The sequence below is a fragment of the Chenopodium album genome, chromosome 3 (assembly GCF_948465745.1).
Source record: "Chenopodium album chromosome 3, dcCheAlbu1.1, whole genome shotgun sequence".
NCBI classification, from domain to species: domain Eukaryota; kingdom Viridiplantae; phylum Streptophyta; class Magnoliopsida; order Caryophyllales; family Amaranthaceae; genus Chenopodium; species Chenopodium album.
Window position 1 is genome coordinate 7,898,743 of NC_137836.1, and position 27,681 is coordinate 7,926,423.

The following is a 27,681-nucleotide window of genomic DNA, read 5'->3' on the forward strand; positions in this document are numbered from 1 at the left end:
TTTTTCATTTTCACACATGCAAAAATATAAAAAAGTTAATTGTAACAAAATGCACAATGACATGAATGATTTAAGTGAATTTTGTTGGATTCATGTCACTGTGTATTTATGGTCATTTTTTAAAATTCAGCCAAAATACATTGAACAAATCTTTTAAGGACGAAAGGAGTATAATAATAGAAAAAAATGGTGGAATTTGACAAATTTGATCATACATTACTCTGCTCCAAAATATTGCAACACTTTATTCTTTTAGCAGAGATGTTTAGTGCTTCAAACACTTCTTATTATAATTAGCTAGGGTGCCTTAATGTATGCAATGCACACGTCATAGCTAGTTATATACGGAACCTCTTTCAGCTTGGCCATAAGCCACAAACTTAGTTGTTCACACTTAATATTAAATGAGAATAAATAAGTAAACAAATATTTTACACAATTCATACACAATATGAATTTTGCACACAATTCGTAAGAGTTTGCTTTTAAAGTAAAAATCAAAATTTTTAAAGGGTATAAATGTCTGCACATTGTTATAACTTATAAGATTTAAACTTTTTAAAAGGTAGAGATATGTGACTATTATTATTATTATTGATTGTTATCTCCTACCAACTTTAGTTGCACTGTTTCTCTTATTGCTTTTATCTTCCACGTATATTTTAAATACGTCCAATTAGCTCAATTGCACATTAAAAAATCACTTTCTATGTACATCACACTTGTGTCTCCTATAATTGTGTTCAAAATATAATTGTACAAGTATTATAAAATAAAAATAGTGTAAAAAGATTAGTGAGATGGAGGTACAAATACTCTGTATTAGAGTATTACCATTAACTTTTTTTTTTTTTTTTTTTTTTTTTTTTTTTGTGTGTGTGTGTGTGTGTGTGTGTGTGTGTGTGTGGGGACAGGTCCATTAACGTTCTTGAAAATGCACATGGAGTAACAATTAGATATAGAAATGTTATATTACAACAAATCATCATAAAATTGTTCTGGAGTGAAAGGATGAATCAAATATTAACATAACTGTAACATAAAAAACAAATAAAGTAGTATGAAAAATCTATTCTAATAGATCTCATAACGTTTGAATCACAATAACATTTTCATTACCACTAAAATCAAAGCTATTATAATAACGTCAAATAACATATTTATATCACTCCGTAGTACTCCCTCAGTTCCACAATGATGTTCTTATTTGGAATCTTTGATTTTTTTTTTTTTTTATTTTTTTTTAAAAAGATAATCTTTTGAAATTATCTTAATTTGTATGAACAAATATAGTCATGTGGGATTAGTTCAATTCGTTTTGGTGAATAGATTATTAAGATTCAACTTTTATAATTTTTACTAGTGTGAGATTAAAGATATTTGCGGTCAAAAATAAGTAAAATTATGCATTAATTTACGAAACACGGACATCATAAAACGGAGGAAGTAAAAAAAAAATCAACAAAAGGTTCAAGCAAGTATCATAAACGTCTAAACTTAGGTAAAATAAAACTAGAAATGCCGGATCAAATTAAAACAAGTATAGATGAAAATAGAAAAAAATAAACGATGGAGGATGAAGAAAGGTGAAAAAAGAGTGAGTAGGAACAAACAAACTGAGTAGTCACCCAATCTCCATGCAATCTCTGCTGCACACGTTTCAATAAACTAAAAATATCTTACATCGTATTTAAATTTAAATAAATAAATTAATATTTCTCCATTTTTAGTACTCCAATAAAATAATAAAATAAATTGATTAATTCTGATTTCTGTGTCATGTGAGATCTTCCCTCCTTTGGTTGGCAGTTTTCGATACTCTCTCTCTCTTCCTTCTTCTACTCTCTCTCACTCACTTCCAAGCTCGACCCTGTTTTCTCTCTCCACCTCTTTCTCTCTCTACTTTCTCTCTCCTCTTCTCCATTTATGTGAAACCCTAACTCAGAAGAAGAAGAAATCGAGCATTCAACAATGGTGTATACAATCTCTGGAATTCGTCTTCCGACTACTGTTCCTTCTATTCATAAGTCGAGCTGTTTTCATGGCGATAATCGGAGGAGTTCGTCTTTCTCTGTCTTCCTTAACAACAACAAGAATTCCGCTTCTCTTTCTCGTATTCACTTTTTCTCTCTGATTTATTGCTGTTTTTTTGATGAATTTTGATTGGAATTTGGAAATGTTTTGATGATTTTTGATTGATATTTGGAAATGTAATTTTTGTGCTGTTGAATTTGATTTTTTGTTTGATTTCTGCATTGTTGATTTTTATGTACATTGATTTTGTTGTGTGAATTTCATGAAAAATCGAGAATTAGTGGTTTTTGTTATCAATTTTTGGTGTTAGTATTAAATTGCATGATTGTGTTGGACATTTTGAATGTTGAATGGATGATTTTGGGATATTAAGGATTTTTGGCGTTGCATTTATGATATTTGGGAAAGCATTATGACAGTTTGAAAGTTTTGATTATAGTAATGATTTATATCATGATTTTTCGCAATTTAGAGCCTTTGTTCTGTTATTATGTTGTCTGGTTGGCTGATGGTACACATGACATTAGAAATTGTGGAAATTCTCAGTCCTTCTTCGAATTTTATGTCAATTTTGAGGAATTTTGGGTAATTGGTAGTATATTGGTTTAGTTCGTGAAGAAATTTAATGAGTAATGATTAGGACGGGGCAATTCTGATCTTCGCAATTGTTTGTGCTTGATTGTAGGAGTGGTAGGATTTTGGAGGTGTTGTTTGTGTTTGATTGATTCATACAATGAGAGGTTGGGTTGTTGGTTGATATGACTATGTCTTATTTTTTTTGTGTATTATCAGTGGCATACTTATCTTACAGTCCAAGGCATGTTGACGAGTTGGATCCATGATCTCATGTAGTAGGAAATGCTATAGAGGACAAGTCCGATTGGGGACATAATTTATGGCGTCTTTGAAGCGATTGATCTAGAGTGGTATAGCAGACGACCAATTTTTCTTTTTAACTGATGCACTTAGAAGTCAGATGGCAACAACAAGCCATAATTCTTTTTTCTTTGAAAATCTTTTTCTTTTCTTTTCGGTATAATTGAAGGTTAGGCTTGAGTCATTTTTTGAGAAAGAAAAAGTGGAGCAGTAAAACGAAGAGTTATGATAATAGAGGAGAGGCCTCTAAACATAGTCAATGGGATGAATAATGCTTGCTAACCATGCTTTACATACTTGGGAAGCATCCCTTGAGATACAAGTCTGCATCTCACAACTGTAAAGGCACTAGATATACATAACAAGGGAAATACTCTTATGGGACTGTTGAGATTGCAGATGGCAGTGCTGTTTGAAAAGTGTAATATCTAACAATTGTATTTAAGGTGTAGATCTTTAGCTTAAGTGAATTATTAATGCAAGCATCAATTGTTTTGAGGGGGAATAAGATACAGAGGATTTTAAAATTACAGATTTCATTTCTAATCGGCACATTTATTTGTCTATTTAATGTCTTTCATGCTTTGTTCTGTTCAATATCTGTTTGCTGGGGCTTTAGGGGCAGGAGTTCAATTGTCATTCTTGTTCCTCTTACTATCACCACTCCCTATATGCTGGCCTCTTAACTTCTTATCTTTGGCCTTTTTTCTAGGGAAGATTTACGCCCAGAAGCCCTATGATTCTGATTCTTCATCAGCAACATTGACAGAATCTCAAAAAGTACTTGTTCCAGGCAGTGACGCTGAAGGTTCTCCATCTGATGAAGGCTTAAGTTCTGATTCAAATTTGAATGACACTGAGGTGCGAACTTGGTTTCTTTGTCAATATTTTGTGTCCCCTAATAATATCTAGCTGATGATTGAATTGGGTATGCCTTTTACTTCCTAATTTAGGGGAAGAAAAATGATGGCAAGAATCATCTGCACCAGTCAATGTAGTTGCTATCGAGAAACATATATAGTTGGTTACTATTAAAGGAGGGAAAACCAGCTTCTTAAATCCTAAAACCTATGCCACAATGTGTCAGGATTAATTTGATCAACAACTATTCATACAGTTGTGCATAAGTTGGAGATATAAAGTTGCAAGCTCTGCAACCTTAATGGAAATCTTTTATTCTAGTTTACTTATTTATTTTGGCTGCTATCTGGTAACTATTTTGGTTTCCCAACTATGTTATGCTGTCTGAAAGCCCACTGCACTTTAGGCATGCAATAGTATGTGTTTTCTAATTTTCCAAAGGTTACATGCTTAGTAGGGCAGGTTATGGTTTAAATCACATTCTGATTGCCTGTAATATGCACTTTTATTCAACTTAAATGTGCATCTGTTTTTTCTCTTTCTGTAGGGTGTCCATGATTTACATGTACAAACTGTGAAAGGAGGCACAGATAGTGTGGCTGATATGAAATCTATGGCTGAAATTCATACTCACGAAGATATAGATGTGCAAGATTCTGTCACCAGAAGATCAGTTCCTCCAACTGGTAATGGACAGAGAATATATGAGATCGATCCACTTTTGAAAAATTATCGTACACATCTTGATTACCGGTGAGATTTTCTCCCCTATGTTTATATTTTGTTATGCATGTGATTCTGGTTGCTTTATTCACGCCTAAGAGAGTGTCACTGGAGAGAAGAGTGGAGGTTTAGGTTTGTTTTTTTTATTCATGCATTTTGAAGAATCATTCAACAATATGGTTGGCATATATATATATATATATATATATATATATATATATATATATATATATATATATGAGAGGGAAAGAAGAGGGATGGTGAATTTTTGTGTGAGTTTTTTCCTTTTCCTCTTTTGAATATATACAGTATATTTTTTTTCCAGCTCCTGAAACCATATAATTTAAAAGAAGCTGCCTGTGTAGTGTGTGTGTGGGATTGTGGCCTTGCTTACATCCAGCTGATTTTGGCTATTCTTACAGTCAAATACAAAAACTCTCTTTTATTTTCATCTACTTGAAATCTTTAATCTCTGGGATTACATAGCTTATACAATACAAAAGAAATAAAGATTTTACTAGATGTTGCTTTTTAACCGATAAAATGTATTCTTTATTTTATGTTAAAACAAATGCACTGGATTGAAGTGGGCAGTACTTATGGCCTTAAAACTCACAGGAAAGCATTATCTCAAAATGGAGGGAATTTTCAGTGCAAGTACATGCAACTATGCCAATAATAAGATTTGGGTTAGGAGTCACGCTATGATTCTTTCCGTAATTTTTCATGTTTAAATAAAGACGTTGGAGTTGTTTCATAGGATCCATTAAGAAGTTGAATTAGTTTTCTTATTATACTTACATTGCTAACTTTATCACTTTCTTTAATTATAAATATTCCTTTTTACCTGAGAACATTTGACTAAATAGTAAGTGGTATAATTTTGTCTTTTAACATACGCTCCTTTTGGCTTGTTTTAGTTGTTTATTTGCTGCTTACTTTTAATAAAAAGAATTAAAATTATATGGACACTTACATGTTGATCGCTTGTCTTTTGTAGATATTCAATGTACAGAAAATTGCGTGAAGAAATTAACAAGTATGAAGGTGGCTTGGAGGAATTTTCTCGCGGATATGAAAAGATGGGTTTCACTCGCAGGTATGGATACTATTGAATATAACTTAGGGAAACCTAGAGTTAAAGAAATGTAGTTTTTTTTTTTTTTTTTTTTTTTTTTGGTTTCCTAACCATTTTTTATTTTGAAATTCATCTTACTCCCTATGTTTCATAATAAGTGTCTTTTGAAGTTATGCACACATTAAGGAGTTGTTTGTTATTTGGCGTTTAAAGCAAACGAGTAATATTGCATTGGTAATTTAAAATGGCAATGTGAGTATTACATTGGCTTTTTTTGCTGAATTATAGCACATTGGAATTATAAATGTCAAGTAATGGAGTAATTGAAGTTGACTAAATGCTCTAACAACTGTGGAGGAAGCAATGCTTGAATAAGATTTTGGAAGCAGTATGGATTTGTTATGGTTGTGTTGTTAAAGTTTAAGAAATAGATAAAGGGTATTATTTAAAGGTACTTTATTAAATTAGATAACTAGTTAATTGAATCCTTCCTCTCAACCCCTATGTTCACTTAGTCACTTCTTATCTGGCCAATTTTCATCCTCTAATAGCTTTGAATTTGGCTTTGAAATTTGAAAATGTTTCAGATTTTAGATGATATCATAATGGTGTCCAGCATATTATTAAATTTTACTCCTACAATGGGGTATATATTATGCTTGTATAATATTGTGATTCTAAGTACTGGAAGTTGTCATTCGTAAAATCAATCATTTGTCTTTAATCTACTTAGCCTAAGTTTACTTTTCTTTGACTTTGGGTTACAGGAAATAAAATTCAAATGGCTTGTGTATCTGTGCGTCAATTTTTTATTTTGCGATGTGGTAGATGGTTTATAGCTGTTGTGTTTTGGATCAAAGGTCTAATGAAAAATTGAAAACCTATATATTATCCTAGGTGTAAGGCTGTATACAATTCCCTATGATTTATTTTGGAGGCAGGAGTGTTCCGGTTAGTATTAGTTTGAAAGACTTTAAATACTTGGAAAGAAGTATTCAAGGAAGCCAGAATTTTGCAATTGTTACCTATAAGACCATAGGATTTTGTCAACGAGTTTATGATTGGGATCTGGTTGCTGTTGAAGAATGTGGATTGAGATTCTTTTATGACTTGTTTACTGTGGTCCTGGCCATCTGTTAATATTTCTGCTCGTTGATCATCATTTTGTAGCATAGTTTTATGGTAGTCCCTTAAAAGTAATGACAATTAACTTTGCGACTATGATATTTGTTCTGGAATTTGTTGTATACACCCGGGTGCACTGTACACCCAACTAACCCGAGGTTAGTTTTTGCTTTTCATTTGATGATTAAAGTAAAAACAATCATCAAAATGAGAACAAAATACTCATGGGTGTACGGTGCACCTGGGTGTATATAACAAACTCTCTATTTGTTCTGGGGCTATGACATTGGTGCCCTGCTATTTTATTGCTAAATTAATCAGTTAAACCACACCCCCCCCCCCCCCCCCCCCCCTTTTTTTTTAATTTTTATTTCTATCTTTAAAATTGAGAAAATCACTTACAAAATGTCTAGATGCTGGAGTTCATTACTATCTGTCCATCAAGTTCCTTACATCACAAATAATCGTGTGAAGTGACTGATGTCATCTTTTGTTGAGGTGTTCTTGCTTTTAATTTCCATCTCTTAATTTTCATGTTAAATATTACGCAGTGCTGCAGGGATAACATACAGAGAATGGGCACCTGGAGCAAAGGTTTGTTCTGCCTTGACTCTGTATCTAATTTGGTCATTGCTTACGTACATAGAAAAAAATGCATAGTGCAAATGGTCTATGGTTTTATTATGTTGAGTGAAACTACCTTGTACAGATTGTTTAATGCTGATTACTAAGATAGGCTGGAACTAGATGAATATAAGAGTACCTAGAGAGGTTTTTTTGTAACCTGAAGAGTATTTGAAGGATTTTATTGTGGCCAGTAGACAATTAAAGACTTAAGGTAATGTCATTGTGAAATATTAACATATCTATGGAGCAGTATCTTAGTTTTACAACATAAAAAGAAAGAATTCTTCACTTCTAACCTTTTTGAGTAAATGCATTGTGGCATAATTGGTCTGAGCGGCCAGCCAAATTGATGTAGGTAACTTGTGTAGCAATTGCAGTAATGGTGAAGTTATTGTACCAATGCAATGAGTTAGGCCCTGTTCAGCAGTAATGTTTTAGGTATCAATTAGCATTTTAATCAGGTTAAAATACTAGTTAGAAAAAAACTAAATGTATTTGGCAAGGTAGCAGTTAAGCTAGCAATAAGTGGTCAGGGTAGCATTTGAGTGGCGCTGTGGCGATTCTCAACTGTATTGGCATGGGTTTTATCTTTTTTCGTTGTAATAATTTACTCTTTGTGCATTATATAATTGTATTGGGGAAGAATTTGTAGGCTTTTGAGAGCTGTTATTGATACTGCCTTGGTCGCAATGTCATCTTCGGCTTTTTTGTACTACATTTGTCCTTTTCTCTCTCTCTCTCTCTTTTTTTTTTTTTTTTTTTTTTTTTTTTTTATTATTTATTTATTATTTATATTTTTTTTTAAAAAAAAACTTTTATTTTCTTGTTTTGGTCAGTAAAATAAAATAAGTACCCATGGTATCCTTTACCCTTTTTCTTGAATTTTGTCGTTAAGGAACTTGTTTGTTCCTCCTCTTTTCTTCTCTCTGCATGTACATCATTTTTCTGTTTGTTTACAGTCAGCATCTTTGGTTGGAGACTTCAACAATTGGAATCCTAATGCTGATGTTATGACTCGGGTATGCTATTCCTCTTGACCATGATGCTATTTTTGTTTTTGAAAATTGTGCTCAGTGCTTTTTTTTTTTTTTTTTTAATTTTTTTTGGCCACTACATCTATGGAATGCTGTATGTCTGTATGATAGGTCTTGTTAAGGTAGGGAGGCAAGAAAGATAAATTATTGACCCATCTGATGTGCTATTGATGTATGTACGTCTTTATTGAACTTCTTTGTTACTATAGTTGCTTCCTTCCCAGTGGAACTCTGGTTGTTGAATCCAATTTCCTAATGGTGGTGTCTATGAGAAATCAAAAAAGATCAGATCGCTGAATTATTAATCTCCTTACCCATTCCCCTCCCCATCTTTTTTCAAATAATAAGAAAAAGATCCAATGAAAACATTGAATAACTAGTTGTAAATCATGATAGTGGAAGCTCTGGCTTAAGCCATACCAATTTCGAACTCCAATCATGAAGAATGAGCTTTATGATGAACTGCTGTCTATTTAAAACATGTGTAGTAATATTTTGTATGTTCTAGTTTAAATGCAATGTTTTGACTTTTGTACTATCATACACCCTACTTTGACCATATTTTTTTACTCATATTAAAAAGATGTTAATTTTTCTTTGTAAAAAAAATGTTAATTTCTAATAGATTGTTGGATTAGTTGCAATGTATATTTTGAAAATATCAACCTTTTACAATTTTTTAATTGATACTGTATATCATTAAAAATATAGATGGTAAAAGTAGTGAATTGGCCAGTGTGATGGTCAAAACAACTAAAAGATTAGAGGAAGCATGTGTTTAGCTGTTTACTGCTCTACTTTTGTCCTGTTTTATATTAAAAGAGATTGGGATCCTGATAAGATAACCTTCTGTTTCTACCTCTTTATTACTTTGGTTTCTGTTTTTGAAAATATTAGGTGCTCTGGTATGTATCCTAGTGTCTTTAAGGGTAAATTATTGTTGTGCCCTGTAAGATAAGAGCTTTTTAAAGTAGGTATTCTCTTTTTTTTTTTTTTTATGCTGATTTTGGTCTTGGCTAGTATCTGAGAATGAGTTTAAAGCTCTGACTGTTTACTGTGTACTGGTATGTGTTTACTTCCTTTGCTTCAACTTCCACAATTGCTTATGTGAATGCAGAATGAATTTGGTGTTTGGGAAATCTTTTTGCCGAACAATGCAGATGGTTCATCGGCTATCCCTCATGGCTCTCGGGTGAAGGTAATGTTTGAACTAGAGCTTGTGTAAATTAATGTGCTAATGTAATGTTTGTTCATTATAGAATAGATCGTGGGGTAGGAGATGGGTTTTCCAGCTTATTTGTGGAGAAAATTTTGACACATCAGCTTGTAGAAATTGTATACTGAATATCTAATTATATGGCTTTTTTCTTAAATTTTGATTTGATTTCTTAGATTCACATGGACACTCCTTCTGGAATCAAAGACTCTATCCCCGCTTGGATCAAATTTTCTGTACAGGCACCAGGTGAAATCCCATACAATGGGATCTATTATGATCCACCAGAAGAGGTAAGACATACTGTTTAATATCAGATATGGTAAAAGTTGTTGCTTTTGTGCTAACATTTCTTATTTTCTGTTTCCATCAGTGAAGTAATACTTTCTGTGTTGTAATTTTTATAGGAAAAGTACGTTTTCAAGCACCCTCAACCAAAGAGACCAAAATCACTAAGAATTTATGAGTCACATATTGGCATGAGTAGTACGGTGCGCATTTCTTCTCTCCCTGGGAATGACGATGTTAAATACGGAATCATTTTCTTAATATCTCTCTCTTTTTTTTCTTTTTTGTTAAATACTTAATATTTTTGATGTTTTGCTGAGTTGTTGCCTTGATGATGTATGAGATGCTATTCTCTGTTCAATTAAGTGCTTGTTTAGTGGACATGTAAATACATAGGTTATAAAATTTCCAGACCAGTGGAAAGGTACAAGGCTGTTTGATTGATAAAACATACGAAGTGCGACTTCTTGGGGGAAGTTCCACTTCCATAATGTAGATGAGATGACTCACCTACTCCCTACCGAGCAAGGGGAATTATTTTTTGGGAAGTCCTACTCCCATTATCCTATAGTTATATTAAAATACCTTTTCAATTCACAGGTAATAATTTCCTTGGAATTGTAACTTTCTTAATCACATGATCACTAAATGTTGTAAAACTTGGATATTATGTGTCTTATACGGTGATGCACATAAAATTTAAATAACTCTAGGGATAGGGTTTTTTTTTTTTTTTTTCTTTTCCTTTTTTCATTTTTACGTTTATTACCTAAATGCTTTTACTTTAAGGTATTGAGACATACTAATAGTCTATTATCATGTATCTGAGCAGTTCTTTAGTTCTTAACTGTGTTAACTTTCTTATACTTGTAGTACAGTCTAACAATGTATAGGAATTACGACGAAGGCGTACACCATGCCTTCATGATTAACCTTATTGTGAAAATGAGTGAATATGTAGATGTTGGCCAGTGGTCTCCTTGTCAGATGTTCAAAGAGATTGTTAGCTGTACTTGCTTCTACTATAGTCTTGGGACTGCTGGTCTTCCCTTGTATTCGTTGTTGTTAGTGTAATATAATACTGCTCGTATGTTTTATCTGAACATATGTTTGTGTGTGTATTCTACAACATATTAATCAAAGACATTCAAGAAAGATGTACTTCCACTTTAAATATTTGTCAAAAGTCAAAAACTAGGAGAAAAAGGGGATTTTTTTTTTTAACTCGTTCACAATAGTCTCGAAGAAGAAAATATAATAAGTAAAAACTGGTCAAGTGTGCACATTCCAAATAGAAAATCAAAAATAGAGGTGTTAGCTTATTTGATAGTCATTTGGAGATGTTCATTTCTTATTCTTCAAGTAGTTTTTAGCTTGCAATCCCTCAATGCAGTCTTTTTTAGTAATAATATGGGGTATTGATTTATTTATAATTTCGGAATGAGATGTTCTCCATCGGTATTACTCCATATTTGATTCAACTTTATATAGTCTTACCCAACACTGCGCTTTCCATTAGACATGGGTCAGTTCATGTTCTCGTCAACTTAAAAGGCAATCTTATTTTATTTCGATGATAACATGAAACTTCAGATCATTGCTTTCATCCATTTTCATTGTCATTGTCAAGTCATCCAACAAACAGTCTCCACTAGTCCACTGTATCCATTCCTCTTTGAGTGTCTTAAGTCAACAATTCATCATTAGAATTGTGACAAAGTTAACTATTTAGTTCTCCTCACATGTTTCTTTTACAGTTTCTTGTATTTCTGAAAGCTGTACTATGTGAGTTGCAGGAACCAATCATTAATACATATGCAAACTTCAGAGATGATGTGCTTCCTCGAATAAAAAAACTGGGCTACAATGCTGTTCAGATAATGGCTATTCAGGAACATTCCTATTATGCTAGCTTTGGGTACCTTTAATACATCTTTATTGATTCTCTTTTTCCAAATACTTTTGCTCGTATATTTTTTATATTCTTTCTTAAGCTTGGTGGTTGCATGCTCGGGATACGTTTTTATGCCTCAATATCTGTCTCATATGCTGTATCTGTATATGTATTAATATTTCATATTTTGTTCCTAGGTATCACGTGACAAATTTTTTTGCACCAAGCAGTCGTTTTGGTACTCCAGAAGATCTCAAGTCCTTGATAGATAGAGCTCACGAGCTTGGTATCGTCGTCTTGATGGATATTGTGCACAGGTAAAACTGTAATTGATTTTATGAACATTAGTTTGAGCTTTGAGGTTTCTTCAGTATGGAAGTCATAATGATTTTACTTGTGTACGATTCTCGCTATATTTTTTTTAATATTTTGTGAAATTCAGCCATGCATCAAACAATGTACTAGATGGGCTTAACATGTTCGATGGAACTGATAGCCACTACTTTCACTCTGGATCACGTGGGTATCATTGGATGTGGGATTCTCGTCTTTTCAATTATGGAAGTTGGGAAGTAAGTATTCCTCATCACTTTGTGAATAGTATGCTTCCGTTCCATTTTTGGTCAGTGTAAATTTATGTGTCATCTTCAGTAGGTGCTCAGGTATCTTCTATCTAATGCGAGATGGTGGCTTGAAGAATACAAATTTGATGGCTTCAGATTTGATGGTGTAACTTCAATGATGTACACTCATCATGGGCTGCAGGTAAAACTTGACCTCCCTTTTTCAAGACCTCCAATTTGCACTTCGCTTATTTGTTTTACTTATTATCACATCAAATTATAATCTTATTGACATTAAATTCAAATTTTTTCTTGAAGACAACAAGATTTCTGATCTTAATTTTAGTATCTGTGGAAACTAGAAATATGGAAACTCTGCTCAATATACTGTTTTTTTTGTCTAGAGAATTCAAATGTCATGAAAATGTATTTTGTGTTCTTGCTCATCTATTCATCTTCTATTTAGAAATTACCAGATTTTATCATATAAAAATCTTGCATTTCATCTTCAATTTGAAATTATTTTGTTAGCATCATTTCCGTGGTAGACCCTTCTCTTTGATGGTCTCTAATCATGTATTGACAGCTGTTTTTTCTGTTTTTTTTTTTTTTTTTTTTTTTGTTGTAGGTAGCATTTACCGGAAATTACGAAGAGTATTTTGGTTTTGCAACCGATGTGGATGCTGTGAATTACCTAATGCTGGTGAATGACATGATACACGGATTATTTCCTGAGGCTATAGCCATTGGTGAAGATGTATGTCACTCATCTTTTTAAGATATATGCTTAGTATTTTGTTGAGTTCTAACACTTGTTGCTGATCACTTAAAGTCTGAATTGATTCCTTGTGTACTTCTAATTACCAAAAATGCTGATTTAACTTTTGTTAATTATTTTATTTAGAAATTATTGGGGACAAACATTTTGATCATTAATATCACTCATTTTCTCAATGTTTGATGTAGTGTATATTTGTCTAATTTTTTTAAAAGAAATTCTTTTATCAATAATTTTTTCCCCCCTTTTTCATGAGATCAAAATTATTTTTCCTATGTTGTGTTTTAATATAAAGCAAGTTTCATGAAAAATAAGATTTGATGCCATTCCAATACGATCAGATGAAGACTTCCTAAGTTCAGTTCACAACTACAATAAGTATACTTATTGTTAACAAGTTAGCACAAGCTTAGCTTTGTGGAAGGTGAAAGAACTGAGCATATTCTGAAGTTTGCTTATTATGGCAATGAAAATATTGTTCCTGTACCTCTGCAATTAAAAAAAAAAAAAAAAAAAACTCCTTTTCTAATTATGTATTTTGTATGTAACTTTATCATCATGTTTTCTTTTCTAGCAATTTGTGGAAGGGCTTGTCTTTGGCCTGAACAAGGGGAGAAGAGCTGTATTCTGCTAACCTTGGTGTATTTTATTCTCCTAAATTATGTTTTTAAAGACATTTGTTGCCTGCTGCTTACAGGTCAGTGGAATGCCGACTTTCGGCCTTCCAACGCAAGATGGTGGTGTTGGTTTTGATTACCGTCTCCATATGGCTATTGCTGATAAATGGATAGAGCTTCTCCAGTATGTTCTGACCTGTATCATATTCATATTATGTCAGTTGTTGATAGGACTTGCATGTGTGATCATGTTTGACTTGTATTCATATGTGATCAAATTCTGTATTTTCTTTGAGAACCACATTTTAGACGGACTTCTATCCATTCATTAATGTTAGGATAAGGATTTGGAAGTGGTCAAGAGGTTATATAACAGAGTTAAAATATGTGTCAACTTGATTTGTAGGGGAACAGTTAAAACCTTTCCAGGGCATATACTGAAGTAAAGTCTAATCCATTCAGTCTTTATTTGTTTATGCAATGTTTAAGGAACTTAGTTTGTCTGCTGTGGCTTAATATAAGAAGAATCAACTAGTTTAGGCAGCCTTGATATTTTTTTGTATATTAGGAGACATGCTTTTATTTCTCTCTTAACAGATTTGTATGTAATATCTTAACTGTGAAGCATAATATTATACGTTCAGTTTGTGAGAAAGAATTCGTTCCATGTCCTCAATTTTACCAACCAATAATCTGAGAATGAGTCTTTTTTAGTATTTATTTTTATTTAACATAACACTATCTAGGATCAATCTTTGTTTATTACTAACAAATATTATTAGCTTTTGCTAGAAAGGTGCAAAGTTTTCTTAAGTGTTTTTTCATCTAAACATGAATTGATTAATGATATTGACATTTTTGTATGACAACCACATCTGCAGATTAAGAGATGAAGATTGGAGAATGGGTGACATCGTTCACACACTGACCAACCGGCGATGGGCTGAGAAATGTGTATCATATGCTGAAAGTCATGACCAAGCTCTTGTCGGTGACAAAACGATTGCATTTTGGTTGATGGACAAGGTTAGATGAGTACTGTTTCAGATTTGTTTCAGTTTCTTTACGCTCTCTTGCAGATGCATCATATGGTATCTTTCTTATAGTTATAGAAGCTAAACTACAAAAACTTAAGGTTCCATGTCAAACCCCCTTTTGGTTTGATGCTCAAATTTGCAGTAGATGACATCTACATAGTAACAAGCTGGTGATATGTAAGGGTATTGAATTATTATGTTTAATAATCAATGAATACTATGTATCAAACATACGTTACTTAACATGTATGATTTCTTGAGTAATATCACTGTAAGTCTATACCTCTGGGCTCAGGCTACTTATGTGGTGATTATTTATTTTAATTATTTTTCAAAGTAATAGCTCGGTAGATAGTAGATTCCCCCAAGTATTGTGGATTTGACCTCTAAGTGCTTGCATAACTATCACATTATTTCCCTTAATTTGACTTGTCATACCTGAGATCAAAAGGCAGCTTTGATCCCATTCCGGTTACTGTCATTTCTGGATGGACTAATATAATAAAAATCCTGCTTAGTGAGATTTCCATTTGTGCTCTTAATTTTATGCCTTTCGGCTGCAGAAGCAATACAGGACTTCATTGATCCTCTCCTTCCCCGTGGTTATCTACTCATATAGTCATATTAACACTATAGTTTGGTTATTGTACTAAAATATTTTTTCTTGTTAAATGTGTAGATTGGTCAGAGACTTATTTATTTTGGGCTTTCGGGGATTTTACTTTACATTTGGGGTAGGGGGTAGGTGGGGTGGGGTAGTTTCAATGCTTTATTAATTGGATGGCAGACTGATTACCGGTTATTGTCTGGAAACACGAATATGATAAACAGTCTTTGCAATGTTTCAAAAATTTATAAGATGAAAATACTATGGTGAAAACATGAAGTTTGTACCCTAGTGGAGAAAAAAACAATACTTGTATAACATTGGAGAAGAAACAATATAACATTCAAGGAATAAATGTTTTTGGTTATGACACTGATATAGCAGCTACAATAATGACAGCAATGAATGTCCCATATTCTGCCATTTTGTTGACTATAACTCCTGTAAGCCTATATATAGTCCTTTCCAGACTAGAAGATATCCTACCCTGCTGATTGCATATTTTATTCAACCTTGTCGATTAGTACCCCTAATGCACAAGTCATTCTCTTCATCCTTAAAAATATATCCCTTGCAGTTTATATTAGATGTCAGATGTTTATAATTTGTCATACACGGATACCCTATCGTGGCTTTCCTGTCAATGTCTGCAGCGTACAAGCAGATTTAATGCAGATCTGCTAATGATTTCAGGATATGTATGATTTTATGGCTGTGGATAGACCATCAACACCACGAATAGATCGTGGAATTGCATTGCATAAGATGATCAGACTTATTACTATGGGATTGGGTGGAGAAGGATATCTCAACTTCATGGGAAATGAATTTGGCCACCCAGGTAAATCTGATGATTTTTTTTACTGTATTAGTATACATTTGATCGAATTTTGCAATTTTCACATGGGATCTTTAAGTTCTGTACGGTCGCTGATTCGACTTTTGATACATTTCAGAGTGGATAGATTTTCCACGAGGGGATCAACATCTTCCAACTGGTAAAATTGTCCCAGGAAACAATAACAGTTATGATAAATGTCGGCGAAGGTTTGACTTGGTATATTCCTAACTTACAGTAGCTTCATTTTGTAGTGAAACATTTTTGTTTGTCTATAAGCCATTTTGGTATGATTCCTTATGACGATTCATGTTAGCCGACCCCAAATAATTTTTGACTAAGGCTTTGTTGTTGTTGTTGTTGTTGTATTTTGGACAATGTTGACTTCTATACAGTTTATCAAGTATTATTCATTTTTTCTGAATTTTAAGCATAAGTCACTATCTGTTTTGCACATTAAATTGATTGGCCAAGAGATAATTTTCTTAATGTCTATGAAATTGGAAATTGTCAATTTTAATAGTAGTTCTAGTGCTCAGGTTAGCTGAAACAATAGCAACAAAGTTGATGCTTGTGTTTTTGATTGATTGATTGGGTTTTGTCAAATTTTGTACGGTGGTGTCTTTGGGCGTTGGAGATGATGCAATATACTACAAAAATTAGGTGCAAACTGTAATTATTGATAATCCCTTCATGACTCAACTTAACTGGCCTTTGCAACTCACAGAGGCAACCCTTCCTTTTACTGAAATAAAGAGTGATGAATGATAGAACATAACTCAACTTGAAATTTCAAAAGTTTTTGCTAAAATTTCCTTGACAGAATCCCATTATAAGAGAGGAGAGAAAGGGGATTGATTTTTGCACAAGCTGTCAAGAAAGTAGAAAATGTTGTTAGTGTTCTACAGCAAAACAAGCTAGGATAGGAACTAGATTGGTCTTTGTTACAAATATCATGGAGATGAAACTCAATAGGCATTTTCAACTTTTGAGCAAATGAAGTTCTGCCTGTTTGTGGAACACCTAACTTTATAAATTTTCCAAGAATCTGAAAATATGTGCTATAATCTATCCATCCTAATAGCTTTTTATTTTTTGGTGTATTCAGGGTGATGCAGACTATCTTAGATATCGTGGACTGCAAGAATTTGATCAAGCTATGCAGCATCTGGAAGAAAAATATGGTGTATGTTTTCTTACATATTCTTTTAAAGAAAGCTATTTGCTTAACAGGATGTCATTCTGTGTCTATACCAGGGATGATCTATACCATAGCCAAAGCCAGGAATGGGATGGGGGAATCATATACAATATACTTCGTACAATTTATAGTGGATGACCTTTACCTTACCCAAAACTAGGGACTATACACACACACACACACCAAGCACACACTGTGTGTGTATATTCTTTGACTTTTATAGAAGTGCTGAACACTTTTCCATTTAATCTTTCCACATCCACATTATGGTGATTATTGAACATTTGGTACATTGTGGTGATAAGTGAACAGTTGTCACATTTTGTATGAACTACCTCGGACCACGCTGCTGCAGCAAAAGAACATTGGAAAGAAAATACTAGAAGCGTACATTACTCTCATGCTTAAACACACTTATTATATATCAATAAGTTTATGCAAAGCTATTATTTATCCTTAATCCCATGTCTAGCATACCTACCTTGAACAACACAAAACACGTTAATTTCTGACCGCATAAGAAATGCGTGAACCCCTGTCTTCAAATTGAATGCTAAGTTGTCACATTTTTTCAAATCCAGGGATCATGTTGGCTAATATTAGCCTGCCCTCTGGTGATCTGTGATGATAGGTATTTAATCACCTTATCCATACCAAGCTTTGATTGGGACTCAGGAATCAGATGTCGTAGCAATTAGTCTTTCGTCAACCAACTAAAATGTTCTATGCACTTGTCTTGTCTCTGCAAATTCTATCTTAATTAGTCCCAAAGAAAAAGTCCTTGTGTATCTTCTTGTTGGCTGTAATAACTTTTTGGGTCAGCAGAAAAATAGAATCTCATAAGTCTCAGACACGAGTTTAGGAAGAAGACCAGATTGGGTACAGCTCTGCTCCTTCCCCTCAATGGCCTTTACAGAAGGAAGCTGATTGATTCATTTTTAGTATTATGAGGGACGGTAAAAAATATAATGCAAGTAGCAGAATTATTATAGAACTGGTACTACTCGTACTAGCATCTGAAAGGAAGTTAACAGACCTATAAATGACTTGGTTGAAGATTTTGTCAATCAAAGGTATGAACAATACTTTTGTGAGGTGAGGGAGTTTTTGTATATTATTGGATGTGGTAAGGAGACAGTAGAGATCCCTCTCCCCCTGGGATGGCCAATATCTGTAGACATCCACCACTATTAGTGGTTTTGAATTATATGATCCTTTGAATGCCCCCCCCCCCCCCCCTCCCTCCCTCCCCTCCTTCAGCAATTATGAGATGTTCATTAACAGTTTCTAGATGTGTGATCCAAAAGAGCCCCATATTGCTACACTTTGAATTGCATGAATTCCTTCCTGCCTCTAGCAGATCTAATCTTGAGATTTAAGAATTAAGAGTCCCAAAAAAAAACACTTAGTAAGTGCATGGGATACACATGCCTCAAACCTAGCTGCTAGAAACTGATTTTTTGTACATATGTCTCTGTTTAAGGCTTATGGGATTAAGGCTTTGATTGATTGATTGATATGTCTCTGTTTAAGATTAATGCATATTAGCTTCTGCTCTATTCTTTCTCCAATATGTTGCATATCCTGGTTAAGGAAAACCACATGACAATGAAGTCAACATTATAGATTATTTCTGTATCTTTTGCAGTTCATGACTTCAGAGCACCAGTATATATCACGTAAAGCCGAAGATGATAGGATCATAGTCTTTGAAAGGGGAAATTTGGTGTTTGTTTTCAATTTTCACTGGTCGAGTAGCTACTTTGATTACCGGATTGGTTGCTTGAAGCCAGGGAAATATAAGGTATGCTTCTGAATTTAGGATATGTGATTGTTCATTCTGTTACTCTAATTTAGTTTGTAGTTTCTTATAATACTCCCATTCAATTGTTAGTGTATGAGACTAATACCTTCTATAGACTTCTGAAAGGAGTTAGTTTTCGATTGTTCATTAATGAATTGCCAAGTTAGAATGAGGAACTGTTTGGCAAAGCATAATTTATGATGGAAGAATTTTCTTGTGTATTCAACTAGCTGCATTAGGTTCAACCGTTCAATTTGATTTTATCCCTTTTTTTTTTTTTTTTTATTTTTTTTTTATTTATTTATTTATTTTTTTTGTAGTGGGACATCATTAGATTTTCATAGAATCTTGAAATAGCATACATTTATTCAGTTGGCTGTGGTATTGAGACTGGAGTGTAACTTTACATTCTTAATCAAAAGAAATATTATTCCTTGAAGGCTTAAAAGATCTTGGTCATTATGAAAGGGAATTATATGACCTCTTATGTCTGCAAGAATTAGTATAATTTAAAATTTTCAAGCAGCTTATCTTATGGTAAATCTTCAGAGAAGTTTAGTTCTCATCATTCTTCAGAATTGCTGAAAGTTCTGTCATAACTAGATGGTTAAACCTGTGCTGTTATTTTGCAGATTGTTTTGGATTCAGATGATCCATTGTTTGGTGGATTCAACAGAATTGACCACAATGCTGAACACTTCACTTTTGTAAGACGATATTTTTGTGTACAAGCATGTTTCTTGTATTTTATTTTTTATTTTTGGAATTTTGGGGGGCGGGGTGAAAGTGAATTTTTATGTGAACTGAGTTCTCTCAAAGGCAGTAGTGATATCCATTGCTAATCATGCTACATAAACTTACTTCTCGTGTCAATTGAAACTTACTAAAACACGGTGTGCAGGATGGATCGTATGATAATCGACCTTGTTCCTTCTTGGTATATGCTCCTAGTAGGGCTGCAGTGGTGTATGCTCTAGTAGAAGATGATGCAGAAACAGCTTCAGATGATCTTGTAGAAGATGATACAGTACTAGCTATGCAGGATCTAGTAGTTGAAGATGACGCAGAACCAGCTGAAGATTAAGCTTCATTTGCAGATTTATTATCTAGAATAATGTAGTGGGATATAGAAGAAGGGTCTTGGTTCTGTTGTGGGCATTTTCATGGCAGCTTGCACTCAAAATCACATTTAGGGGCTACAGTAGTTGCTGTGAGTCCACTGATAGACTGCTTCATAAATACAGAATGAAGACTTCGAAAAAGCAGAAGTAAAATAACGAAGCATTGCAGAATGAGCGCAAGGGCTTAGAAGGCTGTTCTCTGCCCTTATAAGCCTCTGTAAATGTTTATAGTATGTTTATGTAAATTATGTCAAGGATATATATATATAAAAAAAAAAATAGGGTTTTAGAAATACCAGAATAAGTTTGTCTTAGAGCTTTTATCCTATTATCTATGCAAGGCATAGCTTTTGCTTCAGGATCATTCTTTTTATAGCATAATATAACGTCGTAATTATTCTGATAATACTATCTGGCAGAGCAACATCTCGTTCCTTTTTTCTTCCATGACGTCGAACGGTTTTAACAAGCATTCAGGGCATCAAGTATGGAGTACTTCAAATTTAGGGAAGCTCAAGTTGTGGCATCATGCTGCTAAATCTGTCACTGACTTTCATTTGTATCCTTTAGTATTATTATACTTGATCTTGTAGTGGCTGAAAATTCAATCATACAAGCAAGATTTATTGACATTCATGAAAAAAAATGTCAATCAGATTACTCTTGGATATTATTTAATTTGTGATTTCTTAATCTTTCATAGATGACACTAAAATGTACTCAGGTGAAATTAAAATGGTATGATGCAGATAATAAATACAGATGTGGCGAACTCTGCTACAACATACAAGAGCCAAAACAGCAGCTTACACACCTGCAGGCTGCAGTTTATGTCTTGTGGGGTAAGTTTAGTGTTGTACTGTCCTAAACATACAAGATGGGGAAATAAAAGACCAATAGATTATGCATAAAATTCAAAGAACTCTTTATTTTTATTCTCCAGAAAATTGAAAAAAGAAAAAAAAAATGAAATCTGGATCATCTTCAGGCACTGACAAAGTTAGTGTCAGGAGCAGAGCAACGAGGTAGCTGATGTAAAACACTAGTGGGAGATGAGTTGCTTGATGATCTCAAGGCTTCAGCTAATGGACCTCCCATTGAAGCCACAGGATTTGCTCCCCACCCACCGGCACTCCAATTCAATTGGTGAGCTCGTTCTCTCTCGTCATTCCCATTACTATCCCTCAGACCCTGCTCATCGCCATTCCCGGTTGACAACCTCAGGAAATCCGATGTTGGGTTTCCCGGTGTTGATATTGAAAGTCCTGTCGATGATGAAAGATTGTTTCCTTCGCCATTGTCAGATCTTGGCCAGTCGTCAAAGAATTGCATTAACACCTTGCTGCTATTAGCATTAGATTTTCCACCATCCCCAGATGCTGATGATGATTCATGTTGAGGTCCAAATAGAGCTTTGTTGTCAGATGACCTACTAAAAAACACAAAACAACATGTGAGATGATAGACCATATGTTAAAGCAAGGAACAAAACAAAAAAACTAGAGGGAATCTAACAGTACAAGTAAAGCACAAATGTCAGTTGCTTCCTGAAAGAGGTGGCTTAAGTCAGGTTTTATCAGAATCAAATTTTCTTGTCCAGTAGATTTTAGCATAGATTTCTTCAGCCTTGCCACTCCCCTTTTCCCCCACCACTCAAAGTGAGATGCAGAATCAAATTTCCTGCTGTTAAAAATCATCCTGTACATCTATCAAAGTTTCGCCTGAACAAAATCACCCACCCACAAAAATTAATTGATTTTAAAAAAAGTCACAGAATTACGCCCGTGGAAACTGACATGACTTGAGATGACCTGACCCAAACCCGAACAATTCCAATTATAGAAGTACTAAGACTCCAATTAGTAGATCTCTATTATGGAGTATAAGCAAATTGCCACTTGACAAACTCAAACTTATACACGACTCAACCAAAAACCAAATCAAAATAATTACAACTTGATCTGAATCCAATCTGATTGATACTTAAATTAGTATAAATATAATAGATTATGCAAATATAAGTACGGAGCGTAACATATAGAGTTATGCATAAATATAATGGTCCCCAGTGATTCCTATATTTTCTACTACCAACATGTCAGAGTGTCACACAACAAGCCATATTTAATGTAGAAAATGAAGTAGATCTCTATTACTCGGACCACATTGAAAGTATCAACTAGTACAGCACAAGAGGATGTTAAGCACGCTATTCTTTGTACTACTATGCGACCAAAAAGTGCACCTCAAATGAAGGGCAATGAATAACCACTAACATCAATTAAGGGTTTAATAACTTCAGAATTAAGCCAAAACCATCCTAAAAACCTTAAATGGGACCATAATTTGGCACCATTAACTCAACAATTCATTGCATCAGCAAGTTGGACCAATTACTATGATCAAAATGAAGTATGTACAATAATAACTCGATTTCGAAATCATCGAAAAAAACAAGAAAACATTGTAACAGAATAGTCAATACCCTGGATTAAGGTGGAAGGCATCAAGAGACGAAGCCCCTGATCTAGAGAGCGAAAACCGAGTTTCTGCACCAGCAGATCCAGCAGCAAAGGCAGTAGCAGCAGCAGAAGGCTTATTCAGTGATCCAACAAGAGCATTACTAGCAGAAACAGAAGCAGTAGCAGTAGCAGCAGCAGGAAATTCCACAGGCTTTCTTGAACGATTGCGGCCACGGTGCATGTGGCGCTCGCAATACTTGTGACCAGCTACCACATCCCTTGAACACCTCCATTTCTTCCCATCTGTTCTCCTACACCGCCCCGGTTCCGGATCCATTGCCCCTTTTCCCCAATACCCTGCTTGCAACACTACTAATCATTATATAAACACACTCAAAATCAAGAAAAGATCACAAATTCAAGAAATCATAACCAAATGACCCCAACCAATATATCATCATGAAATATATAAAAAGTTCACTCTTTTCACCAAATTCATGTTTTTGTTTTTCTTGCACATACACCAACAGACAACATTGGAAAAAGCACTTATTATCAAAATAATTTCATATAAATGAGCTAAAATTGGCATATTATAATGATTAGAGTAGAAACTCACAAGCAGCAGCAGGCTGAAAATGAGGTGAGTAATGATGGAGATAATAAGGTGCATTAGAGGAAGTAAAGAGGCTCTTCTTAACCAGTTGAAGAAGTTCAGCAGGAACAGATGCACCAGCAACCATGTGTCTGTATATTAGTGCTTGTAGCTCTAATTCTTGCCATTGTGCTAAGCTGAATGAATACCTTCCTCCGGACCCTATTTTCACAACAACAATAAAATGGTCAAAATCCAAAATGTAGTCATTAGTCATAGAAATCCGGCAAATGGTCCGGAATCATTGGTCGCATTGATAATGTAATTTGAACTAGTGATGTGACAACTAAATTTGTGCAACGGATTTGATAACATTGAGGGAGAAATAATGTAATTTTATGAAACCCAAGAAATTTTCCGCAAAGGTTTGAGCTTCTAAGTACTGACACTTTTCTTTGTACAAGGAACTGAACAGTGGAAAGGTAAAAACAGAGGAAAACAGAGTAATAATCAAACAGGGGAGTAACTGATCATCACTAATAAGAGTAGACTATTGATGTGTTCAGCTTGACAAATACTTGAAGATAAATTTTGTGGCAATATGTACATCATTAAACACAAATATTATATTAGAAAAATAGAATAAGAATGTAATCTTTTGATACATTTGATCCATGAAAACACAAAGAAAACAGGGGAAAACAGAGTATGATAAAGATGGGAAAAATTACTTGGAAATCTGGTGGAAATTGCAGTAGGAGGAGTAGAAGAATGGTGATCAGGGTAAACAGACAAATGGGTGTTTGTGATTTTATTGTCTTGGGATTCAGAAGACACAAACAAAGGAAGAGCAGCAACTTCTTGTTGTTGTTGCTGGTGTTGGTGGTGGTGATGTTGTTGGGGAGAATTAAGGAGCAAATATTTTGGGATTTTGGCAGAGTTTTGCTGATGTTCATCCTCTGACTCATGCTGCTGCTGCTGATCTCTCCATTGCTTCAGATTGAAGTCCATGTAGAGAGAGAAAGTAGAAAGAGAAAGAGAGAGAAGAGGAGGAAAGAGTTTAAAAGTTGTAAAATCAGCTGAATTTATGGTAATTGGTGGGGGTGTTTGTTTGTTAATTGAGTTAGATTTTTGGGGTTTTTTTTACAAGTTTTGTGTCATTGTGTGTGGCAGATGGGGGTGTGTGGGTTCTTTTATAACTTTTGCAGGTAAATGCACACTGCAACGGTAGACAGAAAGATGTGTTTTAGTGTGAGAAAGTAGAGAGATAAAGGGGAGTCTCTAGTCTAGACTCTAGAGCACTTGTGAAGTAAGATACAGTAGTCAGACTAGACAGTTGAGAGAGAAGACTGACTTAATACTCAACTAATTACTTCTACTTTAATTAATTTCTGATTTTTGTTTTAAAGATTTTTCAAATTAATACTCTCTCCATTTTTTAATACTTGATTCATTTATCTACATGTAGAGTTTTTAGAAAAATTAGACAAAATAATAAAATATGGAGGTAGTGGGTTAGGTGAAAAATTAATAATTAGGAAAAAAAAATAAAAAATAAAAGGCAATATGACTTATGTTGGGTCCATTGTCCTAAAAACTTATGTTGGGTCCATTAGTTAAAAGAAATGAATTTCCTTAAAAAAAAAAGTTAAAAGAAATGAATTAAATATTGTAAAACTTTCCAAATAAGGAAATAGAGCAAGTTTATAAAAACTCTCAAAAATGAAAGCAAGTATTTAAAAACAAAGGGAATAACGTTTTCTGTCTTTATTTGTATATATATAAAGATGGGCATGGGCCGTGCCGGCACGGGCCCGACACGATTCCGGCACGGCCCGGCACGGTACGGTAGCCGACACGGCACGGCACGGCGGCCCACCTGTGGGCCGTGCCGTGAACAAAAATCTGGGAATCGGCACGAGGCACGGTGGCCGGCCCATGGGTCGGCACACCGGCACGACACGTGGCACGGTCTGGCACGGCAATGATAATTTAATTTTTATTATATGTATTGTTGTTTTTTGCTAAATTAATAAAATTATTTATATAAACTTAAACATAATTAGATAAATAAATTTTATAACCTTAATTAAAATAAAGTTTGTTCAAAACAAAATATATTAACATTAACATAACCATAAATTAATAACATTATTCATATAAAATTAAGTTGTACTAAAAAATATTTATATATCGTTTTTTATTTACGTTCATTTAAAAAAAAAAAAAAAAATGTCACGGTTTGGCCCGCGGCCCGGCACGGCACGGCCCGCCAGGCACGTGGGCCGTGCCGTGGGCTGGGGTGTGCCAAATTTAGGCACGACACGGCCCGTAGCGAAGCCGGCACGGCACGGCACGCCCACCACCGCGGCACGGCCAGGCACGGCCCGCGGCGGCACGACACGGCCCGTTGCCCATGTTTATATATATACCTTGTTGCTCCCATTTACAGCTTTGATTAATACTCCCTCTATCTCTATTTTTTATTTCATTTGACTTTTTACGGTCTACAAGACGTGTCTTAAAACGCTTATAACTTCGTAAAATTATAAATTAGGTATTAATAAAATATATGATGAGACGAATCCAACAAAACCCCATTTGACTATATTATTTCTTATATATTAAAGAGAATTTACAGTTTAAGAGGATTCAATTATTTGGAATGAGGCAAATAAAATAAGAATAGAGGGAGTAAGACATTGTTTGGCATGTGTGTCTTGGCTGTTTCTCTTAGCTGGTCTGATTACTTATTTGTATTGACTTTTTTTGTTGGTTGTTTGGCTATTGGACCTAGATATATAAGTTTGGTAAAGTTGGTTGTTGGCTACTACTCCGTATGTAACACAAAATTGTAATTGTTGTTAAATATGGAAGAGAAAATAAAGAGAGATGAGGGAAGATTGTTACGTTGTATTTCATATTCCATGTAGTACTGGATATATATAATGTACATTTTCTAGGGTTCCATCAATGAATAAGACCAAATACCCAACTCTAGAATATTCTAGATTGTACATGGGATAATAGTCATCCATATTTAGATATTATCATAACGATTGTAAGCATTAATAGCCCACACAAAAACACTTTTTTTTGGTGGAAAAATTGGTTTTTTAGCACCCAAAATATATTAAGCAGAGTAAAAAGACATTACCAAATAACCATTAACTCTTTTAATTGAATTGATCCTTAAACAAAATTAATTACTCCGTACCAAATAAGTCCAAAGTATAAAACTACGAAGTAATTTTGACTTTTTGACACTAACCATTAACTCTTTTAATTGAATTGTTCCTTAAACAAATCTTATTCACTTGCAAAATTTTGACCTAAACTTTAATCAAATATATATGTTTTTTTTTTTTGTGTCCCATCTGGTTCACCCTTTGGGCTAATCCGGATTCGGGGATCAGTTCTGGGTGGTTAGGTTCCAGTCCCCTCCCGATTGTTGTTGCGGGGGATCGAACACGGGTCCTCCCTACCTAGTGTAGTCCCAATCACCACTACACCAACAACCAATTGGTAATCAAATATATATGTGACAGGGAAAATAATACTTGTAAGAAATGAGAAGAGTATAACATTGTAATTTCTACGGATTATCAATATTTTGTCTTTGATTTTTCATAAAAGATAGAACTCCAACTTAAGTCCTCTCCACTTTTTCTCATTTCTTGAATTTGGCGTTTAATGATTTGCAGTAATTAAATGAAATGGAGTATAGAGTACAACTTTTTTTTTTTAATAAAAAAATTAGAATTTTGTTTGAATCAGAGAAGATAACTCCTGCAGGCTGTTCCCTCCCTTTCCTTTTATCTTTGCATAGGGAGATGTGACAAAGAAAGGCATAAATTCAGGAGTAGGAAAATCTAAAATAGCTAAGAAAAAGAGAGAAAGAGACCTATGCTTTGTTACCATGCTAATATTGACAGTTACATTACATTTGCATACCATACTCCAACTCTAAATGACCTTTATGAAAGTGCAGTTTTTTTTTTTTTCATTGACATGTTCACTCAATCAAAACTACAGAGTATTGTTCAATTTTACACTGCAAGAATGAAGAATAATACAAGTGCAGGTAAGACCTCCTTATTTTAAGCTTTTAGGCAGGTAGAACATAGTAGGGTAGGTTTCAGTTACTTTGAAATTCAGTTCAGCTAAGCTCAGTTCAGTTCAGTTCAATTCAGCTCAACTCAGCTCAGTTCAGTTCAGTTCAGTTCAGTTCAGTTCAGCTCAGCTTCTAATTTCCTTCTCTTATAATATATTCATTTCAGTTCAGTTCAGCTCAGTTCAGTT

General features: G+C 34.1%; 2 protein-coding genes across 3 annotated transcripts; one reads left to right on the forward strand and one right to left on the reverse strand.

Moving 5' to 3' along the window:
• The first annotated feature begins 1,776 nt into the window (after nt 1-1,776).
• Nucleotides 1,777-20,680, forward strand: LOC145623800 (1,4-alpha-glucan-branching enzyme 2-2, chloroplastic/amyloplastic-like). The gene is made up of 22 exons (XM_081676668.1): nt 1,777-2,113; nt 3,623-3,771; nt 4,319-4,524; nt 5,495-5,593; nt 7,249-7,291; nt 8,284-8,343; nt 9,476-9,556; nt 9,751-9,867; nt 9,982-10,065; nt 11,659-11,780; nt 11,954-12,073; nt 12,199-12,328; nt 12,411-12,521; nt 12,948-13,076; nt 13,795-13,898; nt 14,596-14,740; nt 16,052-16,199; nt 16,315-16,415; nt 17,305-17,382; nt 19,046-19,201; nt 19,834-19,908; nt 20,103-20,680. The coding sequence occupies exons 1-22, from the start codon at nt 1,972-1,974 to the stop codon at nt 20,283-20,285; spliced, it is 2,583 nt and encodes an 860-aa protein (XP_081532794.1). The 5' UTR covers nt 1,777-1,971; the 3' UTR covers nt 20,286-20,680.
• A 392-nt stretch (nt 20,681-21,072) lies between these two features.
• On the reverse strand, nt 21,073-24,482 carry LOC145623802 (growth-regulating factor 3-like). Of its 2 annotated transcripts, none has more exons than XM_081676670.1 (4): nt 24,111-24,482; nt 23,404-23,601; nt 22,808-23,153; nt 21,073-21,751 (listed from the first exon to the last, which is right to left on the reverse strand). In XM_081676670.1, exons 1-4 carry the CDS (start codon nt 24,388-24,390, stop codon nt 21,307-21,309), a joined length of 1,269 nt encoding a protein of 422 aa, XP_081532796.1. In that variant the 5' UTR covers nt 24,391-24,482; the 3' UTR covers nt 21,073-21,306. The 2 variants fall into 2 exon arrangements, with proteins under 2 accessions (XP_081532796.1, XP_081532795.1); XM_081676669.1 differs by having other exon boundaries at nt 21,073-21,754.
• Between the last annotated feature and the right edge of the window lie 3,199 nt (nt 24,483-27,681).